This window comes from Pagrus major, chromosome 18 (genome assembly GCF_040436345.1).
Source record: "Pagrus major chromosome 18, Pma_NU_1.0".
Lineage (NCBI taxonomy): Eukaryota > Metazoa > Chordata > Actinopteri > Spariformes > Sparidae > Pagrus > Pagrus major.
The window spans coordinates 24,903,588-24,917,536 of record NC_133232.1 but is presented as its reverse complement, the minus strand read 5'-3'; the positions used below and the strand labels follow the sequence as shown (position 1 = coordinate 24,917,536).

General features: G+C 44.6%; 2 protein-coding genes across 2 annotated transcripts; both read left to right on the top strand.

Moving 5' to 3' along the window:
• The first annotated feature begins 8,726 nt into the window (after positions 1-8,726).
• On the top strand, positions 8,727-9,758 carry tomm5 (translocase of outer mitochondrial membrane 5 homolog (yeast)). Its single transcript, XM_073487070.1, has 2 exons — positions 8,727-8,937; positions 9,289-9,758. Exons 1-2 carry the CDS (start codon positions 8,817-8,819, stop codon positions 9,321-9,323), a joined length of 156 nt encoding a protein of 51 aa, XP_073343171.1. The 5' UTR covers positions 8,727-8,816; the 3' UTR covers positions 9,324-9,758.
• Positions 9,759-11,850: 2,092 nt separating this feature from the next.
• On the top strand, positions 11,851-13,803 carry LOC141012839 (zinc finger and BTB domain-containing protein 5-like). Its single transcript, XM_073486374.1, has one exon. The coding sequence runs from the start codon at positions 11,851-11,853 to the stop codon at positions 13,801-13,803; it is 1,953 nt and encodes a 650-aa protein (XP_073342475.1).
• The last annotated feature ends 146 nt before the right edge of the window (positions 13,804-13,949 follow it).

Sequence of the window (13,949 nt, the reverse complement as noted above, 5' to 3'; positions counted from 1 at the left end):
TCTGAGACATCAGCTCCGCAGCCCCTCCAGGATTGGCTGAAAAGAGGTGGAGGGGGGTCCTTGTGATCATCAGGGCCAATCCCAATCTGGTGCGGCCACCTGTGCAGAGCAGAGGAGGGTGACCTGTCAAATCCCATAAACAAGATGCATAACCACACGACGAGTATATAATTAGACCGGAGCGTGAAACGACCAGTTAAGAAGTCTGATAGAGTTGGATCAGCTGCATCTGCATTGGATTTTTCAACCTATTTAGAAGCAACTACTCCAGCTGTTGATGTTTTCAGAGTGAACACGCAAGTATGTCAAGCGAAGCAGATGTGAGTCCAAACCAGTTATGTGGTTGTGGTTTTCGAAGAGGCCCCTCCTCTGGTCCCCAAGGCACTCTCTCTCTTTTCTCTCCCTCTTTTTCTCTTGCAGCCTCAAAAGCACATGTCGGTGTAGAGACGGGGCACTCCATCTCCGTCTGGTTGTCTAAATTAAAATTTCATACCGCCCAGTTCAGTTAACAGTTCTTACTGGGCGCGCTCTAAAAGCAAAGAGGACAGCCTGCGAATCCTGATGTGGTGGAGAGGGGAAACGCTGCCAGGCAGACAGACATCTTGGCCGATAATCAAAGAGGACGAGTCTTTCATATGAGCATCAGGGGTAGATATGGCTGAAACCTTAGCTGGCCTCTGGTTTGGGGGAGAAAAACACACTTTGCTGTGAAAAGCCTGGCGGTTGAATAAGGAGGGACACTGAATAGACATTCTTGATCTCGACTAAGGAAACCGCCTCATTTTGCACTTGAATGTTGATCTGTGAAGTAAACTCTCGCTCCTTTCATCAACAAGAGGGAGCAGAAATCAAGGAATTGGTGGTCCCATCTGTGCAGCTCCTCCATCAGGCCCTGTGTCCTGCACACAGAGCTCTTTCACAAGGCCTATGTGTCCCAGTGGAAAGCCAGCAGAAGACCTAGACCCACACAGACTGCAGGGCACATGAATAATGCATGGGGCTAATGCAGCTAGCTAGGCCTCCGAACGCCTCCTTCTGCCACTTTGCCAAGAAGAGGAGCGGAGCACAGGGGAGGAGAGAGAGACGAATTGGGGTTGCAGGGGGTGAGGAAGGGTGGGAGAGGGGAGGAGGGCTCTAAAGGGGCTGAGAAAAGGGGAAGGAGAATTGGTCAGGGCAAAGAAAAGAGAGAAAGGACAGGATATTGGAGGGGGGAGGAGAGGGGGAGAATTTTAAAGAGGGTGAAGAGGGCAAAGGAACGAGAGCTGCAGGAGGAGAAAAGAAAGAACAAAAGTATCTACAGTGAGACGTAAAAGGAGTCTGAGAAAAGGTTGATCAATGCAGTATTTCTCCGTCGACTGAGAGCAAACAAAGCCACACAGCAGACAGTGATGTATGGTCGGTCTGTAGCAGACCTGTAGGATTGTTTTTATTCTCTCTCCACCACAGTACTGGTGTCTCAAATGAAGAGATTGCTCCCTCCGTCTAATGATGTGACAGCATTTTCATTTGATCCAAGACAGTAAAGCCTACTGCTGCAAGCTGCTGATGAGTCTGCTCCTAATCTGGTTCTGAATCAATAGTAATCGTGAATCCAGTCTTGCACTGTCGTGTCCTTTAAGTCCCCAAGCTGCCCTCAAACACACACAGCTCATCAGCAGGCCTCGTAGCCTTTCTCCTCATTCCCCCTTTTACCTTCTCACCCTCAAATCTTCACCGCTACACGGAGAATATTTGTACAAACGTCTGCCTCAATCCGTCTGTTCCGACGTCTCATTTCTCTGAGACAATACCCCCCTCCCTTTCTCTATCTCTCTGCTCATTTTCCCACACAATGTCTCTCTGTCTCGGACAAAACAGTCAGTTATTCAATCCTGTCGCCCGCATTGAGCACACATGCAGTTCATAGAAGTACTCCTCTCTCTCCTCAGGGGTTCAGAGGTGCCACTGGCAACTGGCAGCTTCTGTGCAGCCAGCTGGAGAGAGAACAGACCAATTAGCACTGCCGGGCCAGACCGGGCCACAGCAGGTCACACCAACCTGAACGAGGCTCAGCGGAGCTGCATTAGGACGTGGAAGTGGTTGGAAAAAAATGTGTAGATACAGCTGCTGTTCTGCTATAATCCCAGCTAATGGATGTGACAATCTGAGTGACAGGGTGAATTTCTCTGTAGCATGCTTAAATTCATGTCAATCAGCTGTTCGCACTAATAAATGACTGGATTCAGGCGTAGAGTTAATGCAGCTACACTAACACATCTCACGGGCCTTAATATGATAAACAAGTGGAGCGTTACACAATTGGTAACCAGACTCTAGCAGAAGCCTTACTCACTGACTGAACAACAGCTTTTATTTAGAAAGGACCAGTTGGTCGCTATTGACATCTTGTTCCCAATCTGTCCTCGACACACACACACACACACACACACACACAGAGAATCACACACATGCACTCCCCTCCAGCCGAATACGACGCATCGGACACAGCTGCATCACATGAGGTGCAACGTAGCAGCAGCAGAACGGGTCGGTTCAGCAGCTCGACAATTCATTTTGTCTCACAGTCGCTGCCAACAAAGTTTGGACACAGAGCTCAGCAAACATTCAGTCCAACAGTCCAGCAGCACACTTGGCAGAAAATATTGTGTTTGCGTAAATATCTGGATGACTTGACGTGAGAGTGATTTAGGTTTTTGTTTGTGAGGCAGCTGGATCGCTTCAGATTTCACAAAGGCAAAGTTGTAAATGTGAGGAAGTAGAGCAGACATGAAGTGCGCCAAAGATCCATTTTCGTCTTGCAAAAGGCTGATGATTATGGGTGCAATGGTGTGCGATTTTCACGGTATGATAACCGTGTCACAGTTTCATGGTTTCACGGTACTTCACAATTATTACAATTATTATTTAAAGTTACAGTGACCCTTATGTTTTCAAAACAATAGGGAAACAGTAAGATACCGCTCTGTTGCAAGCAACATAAAATGTTCTGTAAAAGCAAATTGTTCTGTTGCCGTTTGGTAATACAGAAGTATCTGCTGCCGTACCACCAGCCCACAGAGCAGCTTCTTTTCTCAGGCTATTAAACTCAATTCATCCACAGCACTACACAACAAATAACTGCCTCTACTTGCTAAAGGTCTGGTTGCTTATGTGGGTCATGTGGAGGCATCAGTATTATACTGAGACTGTTTCATAACCAGTTAAAAGTTCCTTTAGTGGTTTAAATACATTTACACTCATTAGAGACTATTCTATGCTGAAAATAGTTTAATGCATTTCTTGATCTTATTACACTGAAGTTATTGTGAAAGTTGTGATTAAATGTGCTAAAATTAGACTTTTGTTTCACGAATGACTAACACGGCTCCTCAGGGAATTGTAAGGTAGCTTATCACAAAACTCCTTTTGGATGGATGATTTCTTTCAGTTGAAAGGATCAATATGTGGAACTCAAAATGGATCATTGCTGAAATAATCATAAACCTGAGTTAAAACTGTTTTTTGAAGAGGGATCAGTCATGTAGTCATGAATGATTGGGTGCTTTTCAATAAGTTGTTTCATGCTATGTTTAGCCACAGTGGCAGCATGACAGTACGGATGGCATGGTCTGTCACTTGTTCCAGAACGAAACATCTCAACAACAATTGGATGGATTGTTATGCAATTAGTTAATCACTTTTGTTTATTTTCCTCCAGGAAATTCCTTTTGTGTCTGTGGCAACTGTCAGACAAATGCAACAACAAAAGATAGTGCAGCTAGAAACAGACATCAAACAGCATGTGCTCCACCACAACATTAAGAACATAAGTGATGCATTGCACAAGATTTTGATTAACAGAGCATTGCATGACCCTTGACTTAATCCTGGTGGCTCTAGTCACCACAGAAAGGATGAGTTACTGAGGCCCGCTCCCATTTTCCTCACTATTTAGTACTCACACATTCATGGTCCCCAGAGGATGAAGTCTAATAACTTTGGTGTTCAACAACAGGCCAAGTTCACTTATCCAGTAAAATATCTCAACATCTAGTCTAGATGGATTAGCACAACATTTTGGTATTGACATTCATGGTTCCCAGAGGATAATCCTAATGACTTGAATGATCCTCTGACTATACCTCCACCGCTACCAGCAGGTTGAGATTTTGTTTTTCAGTGAAATATCTCAACTATCCAGGGAAATGCCATGACATTTGATACACTCATTTATGTCTTCCTTAGGATAACTTGTTATCATCTGGTGATCCCTTAACTTCATCTAGCGTCATCATCAGGGCAAAACTTCAGTCTGTCTATTACTTTGATTTAAGAATTATGTCATTCATGGTCCCCAAAGGATGAGGTCTACTAACTTTGGTGGGCTAGGGAGGGTCAAAATTCACCTATCCAGTAAAATATCTCAACTTCTGCCAGATGGATTGGCACAACATTTTGGTAGAAACATTCATGGTTCCCAGAGGATAAATCCTAATAACTTTAGTGATCTCCTGACTGCACCTTCAGCACCACCAGCAGGTTGGCCATCTAGTGTTTCCATGGAGAGTTAAAGGGGCTATGACGCCATTGACAGGCGACCAAATAAAACACTCTGCTGCTGTCATGGTTTTGGTTTTTGGTTAGTTATTTCCAGTTTTATTTTGTAGTTATATCCTCTTGTGTCTTGTTGTCACTTTCTACTTCCTGCTCACCTGTGTTCCCAGTGTTCCTGTGATCCTCCGCAGCCTGGCTTTCTCCCCCGCACCTGTCTCACATCAGCCTTATTAGCACTGCCCTGTTCCCAGTGTCTGTCCACCTGCACCTCATCCCCTTTGTTAGTTTAGTTTGTATTTAAGCCTGTGTTGTTCCCTCACTCTTTGTTGGTTCATGCCTGTTCCCTGGTCCTTGTGTGTTCCCTGTGTTCCACATTTGTTCCTTGTGGTTTTCTGGTTTGTCCTCAGTTTTTGTGTTACTTGTTTTCCTTTGCCTTCCTTTTTATTGCTAGTTTTTGTCTCCTGCCATTTTATTGTTCACACGCTCACTTTTTGTTTTCAACCTGCCTGCCTCTGTGCATCTGCTTTAGGTGCTCACCTTTTTGCTACTGTGACAGTTACCTTGAATGGAAATTAAAGATTTATTTAGGTTCGAACATTGTTGTAAACATTTGGGACAATGTAAGTACACAGCTCAACAAAATACATAACAAAGGTCAAGTCGCTTTAATGTGAAAATCTTAAATATTATGCCACCAAAGTTATAAAAGAAGAACACACTACTACAGTCAAACAGCAGCTGGGAGGCTTGTTTAAGTCTGCTGATCGCCACTGTTGCTTGCTGTGTTTTGCTGGTTATTTCTCTGTTACCTGTCTTCCAGACATAATCACATCTCCTGTTTTTCATTCAGCCTGTCAGCTCATTCCATTAGCATTATGAAGACAGGGCTCACTGTGCCTCGCTCATTTCATTTCCCCTTTGATCAGCGACCTGGCGAGGCTTGAGTTCCCCAGTGCACTATTAAATAATGGGTCTTTTTGAAGATTAATAGTGCGCTGCATTGTGTTACAGATCTCTATCGATGGTTCTGATGGTTCCGGAGCGAGACAGACAGACAGCGAGACACACACACACAGAGAGAGAGGGGAAGATGTTGATGTCTGAGGAAGGATCTTTGGTTGTTAGTCAATGATAGATGTTACAAGTCTGGAGGACTGTCTGCCTCTTTTCTTCTGTTGCTGCCTGAGCCAATTTCCTTCAACTCCCTGATACTTAAAAAACGGCACAATGGAGAGCTTATCTTTAGGTACAAGTAATATGAGGGACGCCAGTAAGTCAGGAGCTACAATAGGCCTTTGGGCTCTGGAGTAACACTTACATACAGCTTCAGTAGGACTTTAATATTTCATACGACAGCAGAGAATAGATGAGGATAGACCTGGTTATTCAGAGCTGATGATTTACTTGGGCTTTATGATATTCGTACTCTTAATGTTTCACTTTTTCACATAAATAGAGTTGGCCTACATTATGGCACCACTGCCAGTCAATTGTGCCGTCACCATGGGGCTGTCACATCAATGAGGTCACGTCTCCTTTTTCCTCTGCTCGAGTAACACTGGCACAGTTTGAAGGATAAAAACACATTTACGGTCCAACCTTTGTTCTAATATCCATCTACCCATCCATCACCGCTATCACACACCGACGTAACCTCTGACCTTTGAATTAATAGAACTCATTTACTGAGAAAGACCGATGTTAATTGATCAGCATTCCATAACAGCTCCAGTTATCGATCAATCTAATGATCAGCCGGTCAAGGCATCGGGCTGGAGCAGCGAACACCAGCCCAGCAACACAGCGTGCCCTGGAGACATGGAGCTAAGACTATGAGAGGAGGAGAGGGGGAGAGGATGGCTGGCTGGGCTGCAGTAAGTGGGACAGAGGAGCATTCAGCGGGGCAGATCGAGGCTAATGCAGCCAGGCATCAAGTCTCTCCTGATGTGCAAGTTCTGCCCGTCGTGTTTCTCCTCTGGCAGACTGACCTCGGGAGCAGCATCTCCCATCACATGTTGTAGCATACATCCCTGAGTCATAGCACAAAGCCTGCAGCGGTGGCACCGCGCAAACACAAGAAACACTGAGCACCATCACACACAGGGCTGCACACCACATGATCCAAATTCATTCATGAGGAGTGTTTGTGTGTTTCCAGCAGCTGCATTTGGTGATGCTGTTTGAAAATGAAGATGCTGAATGATTATCTTAAGTGGTGTCTCTATGAGCAGTGAAGGCTCAATCAGCGGTCATATTAAATCATGTCATGCATTAAATGAAGGCCCCAGAACAGCAAAACGCATTGTTCCGGTCTAGTTGTGTTGCGCTTGTCATGCCTGGCACGGCACGGAAGAGCGCAGAGAAGAAGGCTGCTGCTGGCCAAAGGACATGAGCAGGGAGAGAAAGGAGGAGAGGCGACTGTCCCGGAGTGGCTGCACATCGCCTACGCCCATTCACAATGTGCGTGTTTTACAACCCAGACTGCTGGCATCCCCCCTGATCCGTCAGGATTTAGCCCGTTCATTTTCAATCTGTAGCCTGTGACGGTGGTTTCACTGCGCATACGGACGCGTGGATCTCCACTATCACTGCGTTACACATGTGTTCAGTCGTGCAAAAAAAAAAAAAACCCACCACCACATTTCTGACTGTTATTCTGTGTAGTAGCAATTCATATTAGCCAATCACCTCATTGAGGTTTGTGAGAATAAACCAGCCACGTATCGACCGTGATCGTCGCACATAAATGGTTCATAAATGCCTGTAAAAATAATCAATATTTATCATCGCGCTGACCAGACAGTAACTTTCATTAGTGGTCGCAGCCGTGCCCGTCAAAGGGGGCTTAACAAAGAAAGGAAGAGAAAAAAAAAAGGTCAGTCTTTTGTTGCTTCCTTCATAATTGTAATCGGATTTAAATCTCTACACCGCCTCCCTCCATCAGCGACACGAGTATCGCCCGCAGGCGTTGAGAAAACGACCATCGGGTAAATTATTCATCTCGATGGGATAAATATCAGCACAAATGGCAGGAAAGGATGCAAGGTGCAGGCGCCTCCGTCACACAGCCGGGCGCTCCTCCATCATCAGACAATAACACCGGGAAATACCGAGAAAACTCACCTCGTGGTCTGCGGAGGAGACAGACGGACCGGGAGTCTGGGAGGGTTATCCCCCGAAAGGATCAGTGATGCGGAGAAACTGAGGAGAGACGATTTGTTTCTCTGAAATATCCGCGGCGTCCTCCCGGGCCGGATGGAGATGGTGATGTGGTGTGTGTGTGTGTGTGTGGGGAGGGGGGGTTTGGCTATATGCTGGATGCTGTCATCGTACCGGGACTGCTCTCTGCTGCCTAATCCTCGGCCCTGAGCTCAGAAATAACCCACCCCCTCCCTCTGTTCGTCTCTCTCTTTCCTCCCTGCCTCCTCATCTGTCTGCCCGGAGGACCCCCACCCCTCCTCCGCAAGGTCAGCTCGATCCACTGAGCCACATCCAATGATAATAATAACAATAATAATAATAATAATAATAATAATAATAATAACAATAATAATCTAATTATTGTTTACATTTCATTCTAGTTTTTGTCAGCCAACTAAATTATAATTATAATGCCTGTATCCATCGTGATAAATGTTGTTTTGGCTGTAAATTAGAATAAGTCTAATTTATATCTCTATCTATAATAAGTATAATTTCATTCCTAATGAAGTGAGATGTGTTGTGCCATCTTACACCAGTTTATCACCTCCATTCAATAAAGACCATGACTCCAAAAACAAATAGCCCACAAGCAGGGCTGAATTATATACACACACAGCATTGTAGCCTATTTAATATATCAAATTTGCTAAAATAAATATTTGACACCGAAATCAATTCCACTGAAAAGTAAAACAGAGACATTAAGATAATTATTTCATTGTATTTTGATGTTTTCCAATTATTTTTGTCTTTTTAAAGTGACAGGTCTTGAGTATGTTCTTTTAAAACTAACAGAATAAAGTAAAATAAAACATTTGCTGCATATTTAACAATATAAAAAGTTTTCACAACCTTACCTAAACGTGGTGGTGTAGTAAAATAGTAACTGATTGCTACGTCTGCGGTGCCACATGTAATTTTTGCCGTCTGGTGTCTTCGTGCGGTTTGTCCCTCCGTTCTCTCCGTCGTTTATCGTCACTTCCGCTTTACGTACTTCCGGTTTTGATTATTTCATCCATGCTCCCGAAACGGTGAATTTTCATCACGAAAGAAGAACACCCAGTAAAACCACAGCAAAAATGTTCAAACTGGAAGGACTGGGACCTAAAATGGACCCGGAGGAGATGAAGAAGAAGATGCGACAAGACGTCATCTCATCTTTACGAAACTTTCTTATTTACGTCGCCCTTCTCAGAGCCAGTGAGTACAGGCAGAGGACATTGACATTTAGCTAAATACTAATAATCCTGACACGTTGAACAGTGCTTAACAGGTATTCAGGACATTTGTTTGTTCACCTCATTCATGCTAATGCACTGAAAGAAACACAAATATATCTTCAATTGCAATTTCTTCCGTAAATGGTCACAATATTTCTTAGTGTGGTACTAACATAGCATAAGCATTAGCTATCAAGTGCTAATCTCAGAGAAAATATAATAAACATAAAAATCAGTATACCCAATCTAATTGCACAAACACGAAGACTTTGACAGACAATCTCTCCTCATGGTCCTAACAGAAACTAATCTGTGTCTTTTGTGTTCACAGCTCCATATGTGTTAAAGAAGCTGGACAGCATATGAGTGGAGCAGCTGGTCTCTTCTTCCTCCATCCACTGAGAGATTACTGCATCAGAGACACAATGGACCATCATCAGCAGGCAGCCAGCGCCACGACAGCTAAATCCTGTCGAAGACGACCGGTGTCTGTCCACCACTACACCTGAGGAGACACCCTGCTCTCACTTTTAGTTTTGTTCATTTTGAGTCTGTTTCTCTTGTTAAACATGTTGTGATCATTTTTGAAAGTTTGATGTGATGTCTGTGTGCCTGCTGTATAAATGTTGATTTTGTTGGTTCGTCATTACACGGCAGGTCTGCTCAGTCCTGCACACATGAATGGAAATTGTTAGATTTTACAGTAGTGCACCAAAAATGTACTCTGCAAGGCAAACTTTTTTTCATCCAATTTTGTCCTCATGAAATCACTGACAATAAAAATAGAAAACAAGAAACCAATGGGAAGTGTCTCAAGTTTGAACTTAATTAACAGCAGCAACAACTTCACTTATTGGTTTTTTACATCGACACTACAGCTGTCTGTGCTTCAACCTTAAGACTGCTGAGTCTTGATGCTTATTCATAGTGTTGGCCATAGCGCTCAAAGATACAGTAATGTTTATTTAATGTGTCTATAATGTACATTTCTTAGAGAAGTAATAGAGCTTTTCCCTGTTATGTACTCCAGTGATGGCTGCTGATGGTCACGAGTGTAAAGCACTGACCCATCAACTGGCAAGCTATCAGCTCAGAACACAACTACATTTTAATTGGGACTCTTTTTAAAATGACATAGACAATGTTAAATGTAAATCTTTATCTGCTACAGGTGCCTTATTAGAGTGATGGCACTGAACAAGAAAGGTCAAAGCTGCCTGTATTTCCTCAGGAGACTCAGATCTTTCAAGGTCTGCAGAACCATGCTACAGATGTTTTATTACTTGGTGATGGCCAGCGTCATCTTCTAAGCTGTAGTTTGCTGATGCCAATAGGCTGTTGTCCACAGTTCTTACAATGTGGATAATGTGAAAAATATTCATAAATAAAAAGTAAAAAACAAAACAGTAACTTCTACTCCTACCTCCTTCAGGAAGGACAGCTTAAACATCAGACGCTGAAAACATTAATATAAATATAATGTACATTATTACTTCTTCACTGTTCAATGTCATTTACGATACTACTTTTAAAATATCAGATTATATAACCTTTTATTACTTCTGAAAATCATTTTATATTCCACCTTTTCTATTTCAGTTTTTAATGTAGTTCAATTATTTTTTAGTTATTTTTTTTATTATTCATAATGCAATACAAGTGACCAACATACACATATGACAAAGCTCAGTACAGGGGAGGACTAGTCAAGACAGATAAGAAAAGAGAATTAACAAACTGTAGGAGCAACAAGAACAGGGTTGAAGAAACTTATTTTATTTACATTGTTATTATATTCGGCACTGATGTCAGCATTTTGTCTCTTTAACACTTACTCTTTTACACCTATATACTTTCTTTTGTAATTATTAGTCAATTATGTTTTTGTAAACAATCCTCTGGCACAAGACTTTTCCTCGGGATTAATTAAGTTCTATCTTTTATCTACACTACTCAAAATTAGTTAGGGATATTTTAGTGTTTCACTTGACTGTTTATTCTGCAATATATCTGAATTTTTATTTTGTGATTTCTGAATATCTTTGGTCCCCAAAAGTAATGCAACACATTTCATTTGACTTTTATTGCATATCCAAGCACATGCATATATACACCCATATCACAATATCCCTACCTCATTTTGAGCAGTGTATTTTAAAGCCCAAGACAATTGCCAATGAACAAACAATCACAAACATCAAGCGTGTTTTTATACAATATATACATATATTTTTAATGACAATTAAAACTGGTTGATATTCACGTCGAATGATAAAATATAGTAAAATAAATCCGACCTGCATTTTGTAGGAAGCAGTTGAAGGTGACAGTTTATTTAATGAGATTTAACACAATGTTAAAAAAAACTGTACAGAAATTAAACTTGGTCGCACTTCCGGTTGTCGCCACCTGGGGGCGGTGTTGTTTCCTGTGAGGGTTGGTGAGACTACAAGTGATGGAGGCGTCGACAGAGGATGCCGCTGAACCGGGCAGGCTGCGGGGGCGCTCAGAAACAATACCATTAATAATAATAACCAGGAGAAAAGCCACTTTATATCATATTTAAGTTGTGACTGTAGTAGAAGAACAGCTGGGAGGATATCGAGGCTGTTCGTGGAGACGAAGCTTGAGACCGCGCCGCATCCTTCCGGTGCCCGCCCAGACTCCAGAGCATCTCTGGGACACCGGCTACAACAGACAATACACAACTATCATACATCACACTGGAGGTAGGCTGTGAAATGCTACAGTACAACCAGCTTGATGTCAGCTGATGAGATGTGGATAACGAGAAGCTGCTCCTGTTTCTGACAATGACCTTCGTTGTGTTGCAGCAGCACGGGTGCTAGCAAGTAACAACTGCAGTATTAGATAACAAAGCCTTCAGCCTATAATGGACTTTCCAGGTCATTTCCAGCATATTTTTAAGCAGCTCAACCACCAGCGCCTCCATGCTCAGTTGTGTGACTGTGTGGTGCTGGTTGGAGGCCAGAGCTTCCAGGCTCACCGCTCCATCCTGGCAGCATGCAGCTCCCACTTCAGGGCTCTTCTCAGCTCCAGTGACAGCAGTGATGATGTTGGAGCTGACACAGGTGGAGGTGGAGGCTCCAGTGTGATGCAGCTAGATCCAGAGGTGGTGACCCCAGAGGCCTTCTCCACCCTGCTGGACATGATTTACACCTCCACCCTCTCTCTGGGGGCATCCAATGTGATGGATGTGCTGTTGGCGGCGTCGCATCTGCACCTCAACACGGTGGTCAAGGCCTGCAAGCTCCACCTGTCCAAGAAAAACTTCCCTGCGTCGCCACCTAAAGGGTGGAGGTCGGTGCAGCAGCAGCAGCAGCAGTGTCCCCCAGTAGGGGAGGGCATCCATGAGGCGGAAGTGGGAGCGGAGGTTACTCAGTCGGGTGGGGTTGAAAACCAGGGGCTGAGGAGGAAAGTCAGTGGCGAGCAGAGATGTAAGAGGAAGTCAGATGACGACAGGCTTGGTGACAGAAAGAGGTCCTGCAGGCTGCCTGATGAAAACTACAAGGAGTGTTCACCTACGGTAACCAGGAGCACCGTCAGTACAGAGGATGGAAGAGAGGAGCTGCTGTCCCCGGACTGCCTGAAGACAACCGGTGGACTCTGGGACGGCCGAGGCGAGGAGGAGGTGGAGGAGAAATATGAAGCAGCCAAAGGAGAGTCGGAGGAGATCCAGCTGCCAAGCCAGTCAGACAGCAGCACAGGTGGTGCGGATGGAGACACTGTGGTCAAAGTGAAGGTGGGAGAAGAGGGGGATGACGAGGGAGAGGAGTCAAAGATGGCGTTGATTGAGGTGAAAAAGGAAAATCTGAGCTCATACTCTCCAGATTTGGACACAGCACCCAACAATTCCCCTCCAACTCCACTTCAAGGCTGCATGGACAATTTGGACTCACAGATAAATGAAGAGAAAATGTCCTCAGTCTGTCCAACAGAGGCTGATGTGAGCTCTTTACAATCTCAGCTGTGCACAGATCTTCAAACTGAAGCACAGAGAGTGGCTGGACATTTGGGCGAGGAGTCAGTAGACACTGGGGAAGGCCTGGACAGCCTGTCAGAGCTGGCCTTTTCCTGCTTCCTCAATCCCAGCAGCGAGAGTGTAATGGGAGCTCTGGAGGAAGAGGACAGCCTGGCAAGCCTCACTGCTGCTGCTACTGCTGCTGCTTCTGCTGCTAGTGATGCTCCTGCAGCAGCTGGAGATGAACTGTGTCAAAACTCAGAAGCCCAGTCCTCCGGTTCCTCCTCACTCGTTTTCCCAGTGTCCTCTGTCCCCTTGCAGCAACTTCTCCCGACTCAAGCCTCTGGTTTCAGCGATACACTCATCCTCCAGCCTGCCCAGAACTCTCTAGCAGAGTTCCTGAGCGGCATCAGACCAGGCCTCAGTCTGGAAACCTCCCTCGTCCAACCCTCCAGGGCTGGGAAAAGCTCAGGGCCAACCACCTTCCGTCGCATCGCCCCCAAAGTGCCGCCTGGATCAGAAGCCGGCACGGATCTTTCCTCTGCATCAGCGGGGGAGGCTGCCGATCGTCCGCCTCTGACCAGAGCTTCAGAGGATGTTCTGTCCAAGTGCAAGAAGGCAGCTGCTGAGGACCACGTGCTGCTGGTGGAAGGGGAGAAGAAGTACGCCTGCAAGATCTGCTGCAAGACCTTTATGAACTTGACCGACTGCAAGAAGCACATTCGCGTCCACACGGGAGAAAAGCCGTATCCCTGCCCGAAGTGTGGCAAACGCTTCAGCCAGTCGTCTCATCTGAACAAGCACTCGAAAAACACCTGCCTGAACTGGAAAGATGACCAGTCATTCCCAGATAACCTGCTCTGACCTGCACTGAACTGAGGGATGTTTTTGAAAAAATGCACTACGTAAACCTGATTATTTATTACCCAATTCTTCCCCAATCAATTGATTTTTACATGATATCAGAGTCAATTTGCCGATGTAATTGTTAAGTTTTGTTTCATGTTTTT

Coding starts and splice junctions, on each gene's coding strand:
- LOC141012839 (XM_073486374.1), top strand. CDS start 11,851: ATGGACTTTCCAGGTCATTTCCAGCATATTTTTAAGCAGCTCAACCAC.
- tomm5 (XM_073487070.1), top strand. CDS start 8,817: ATGTTCAAACTGGAAGGACTGGGACCTAAAATGGACCCGGAGGAGATG. Junction 8,938..9,288: donor CGTCGCCCTTCTCAGAGCCA/GTGAGTACAGGC, acceptor TTGTGTTCACAG/CTCCATATGTGTTAAAGAAG.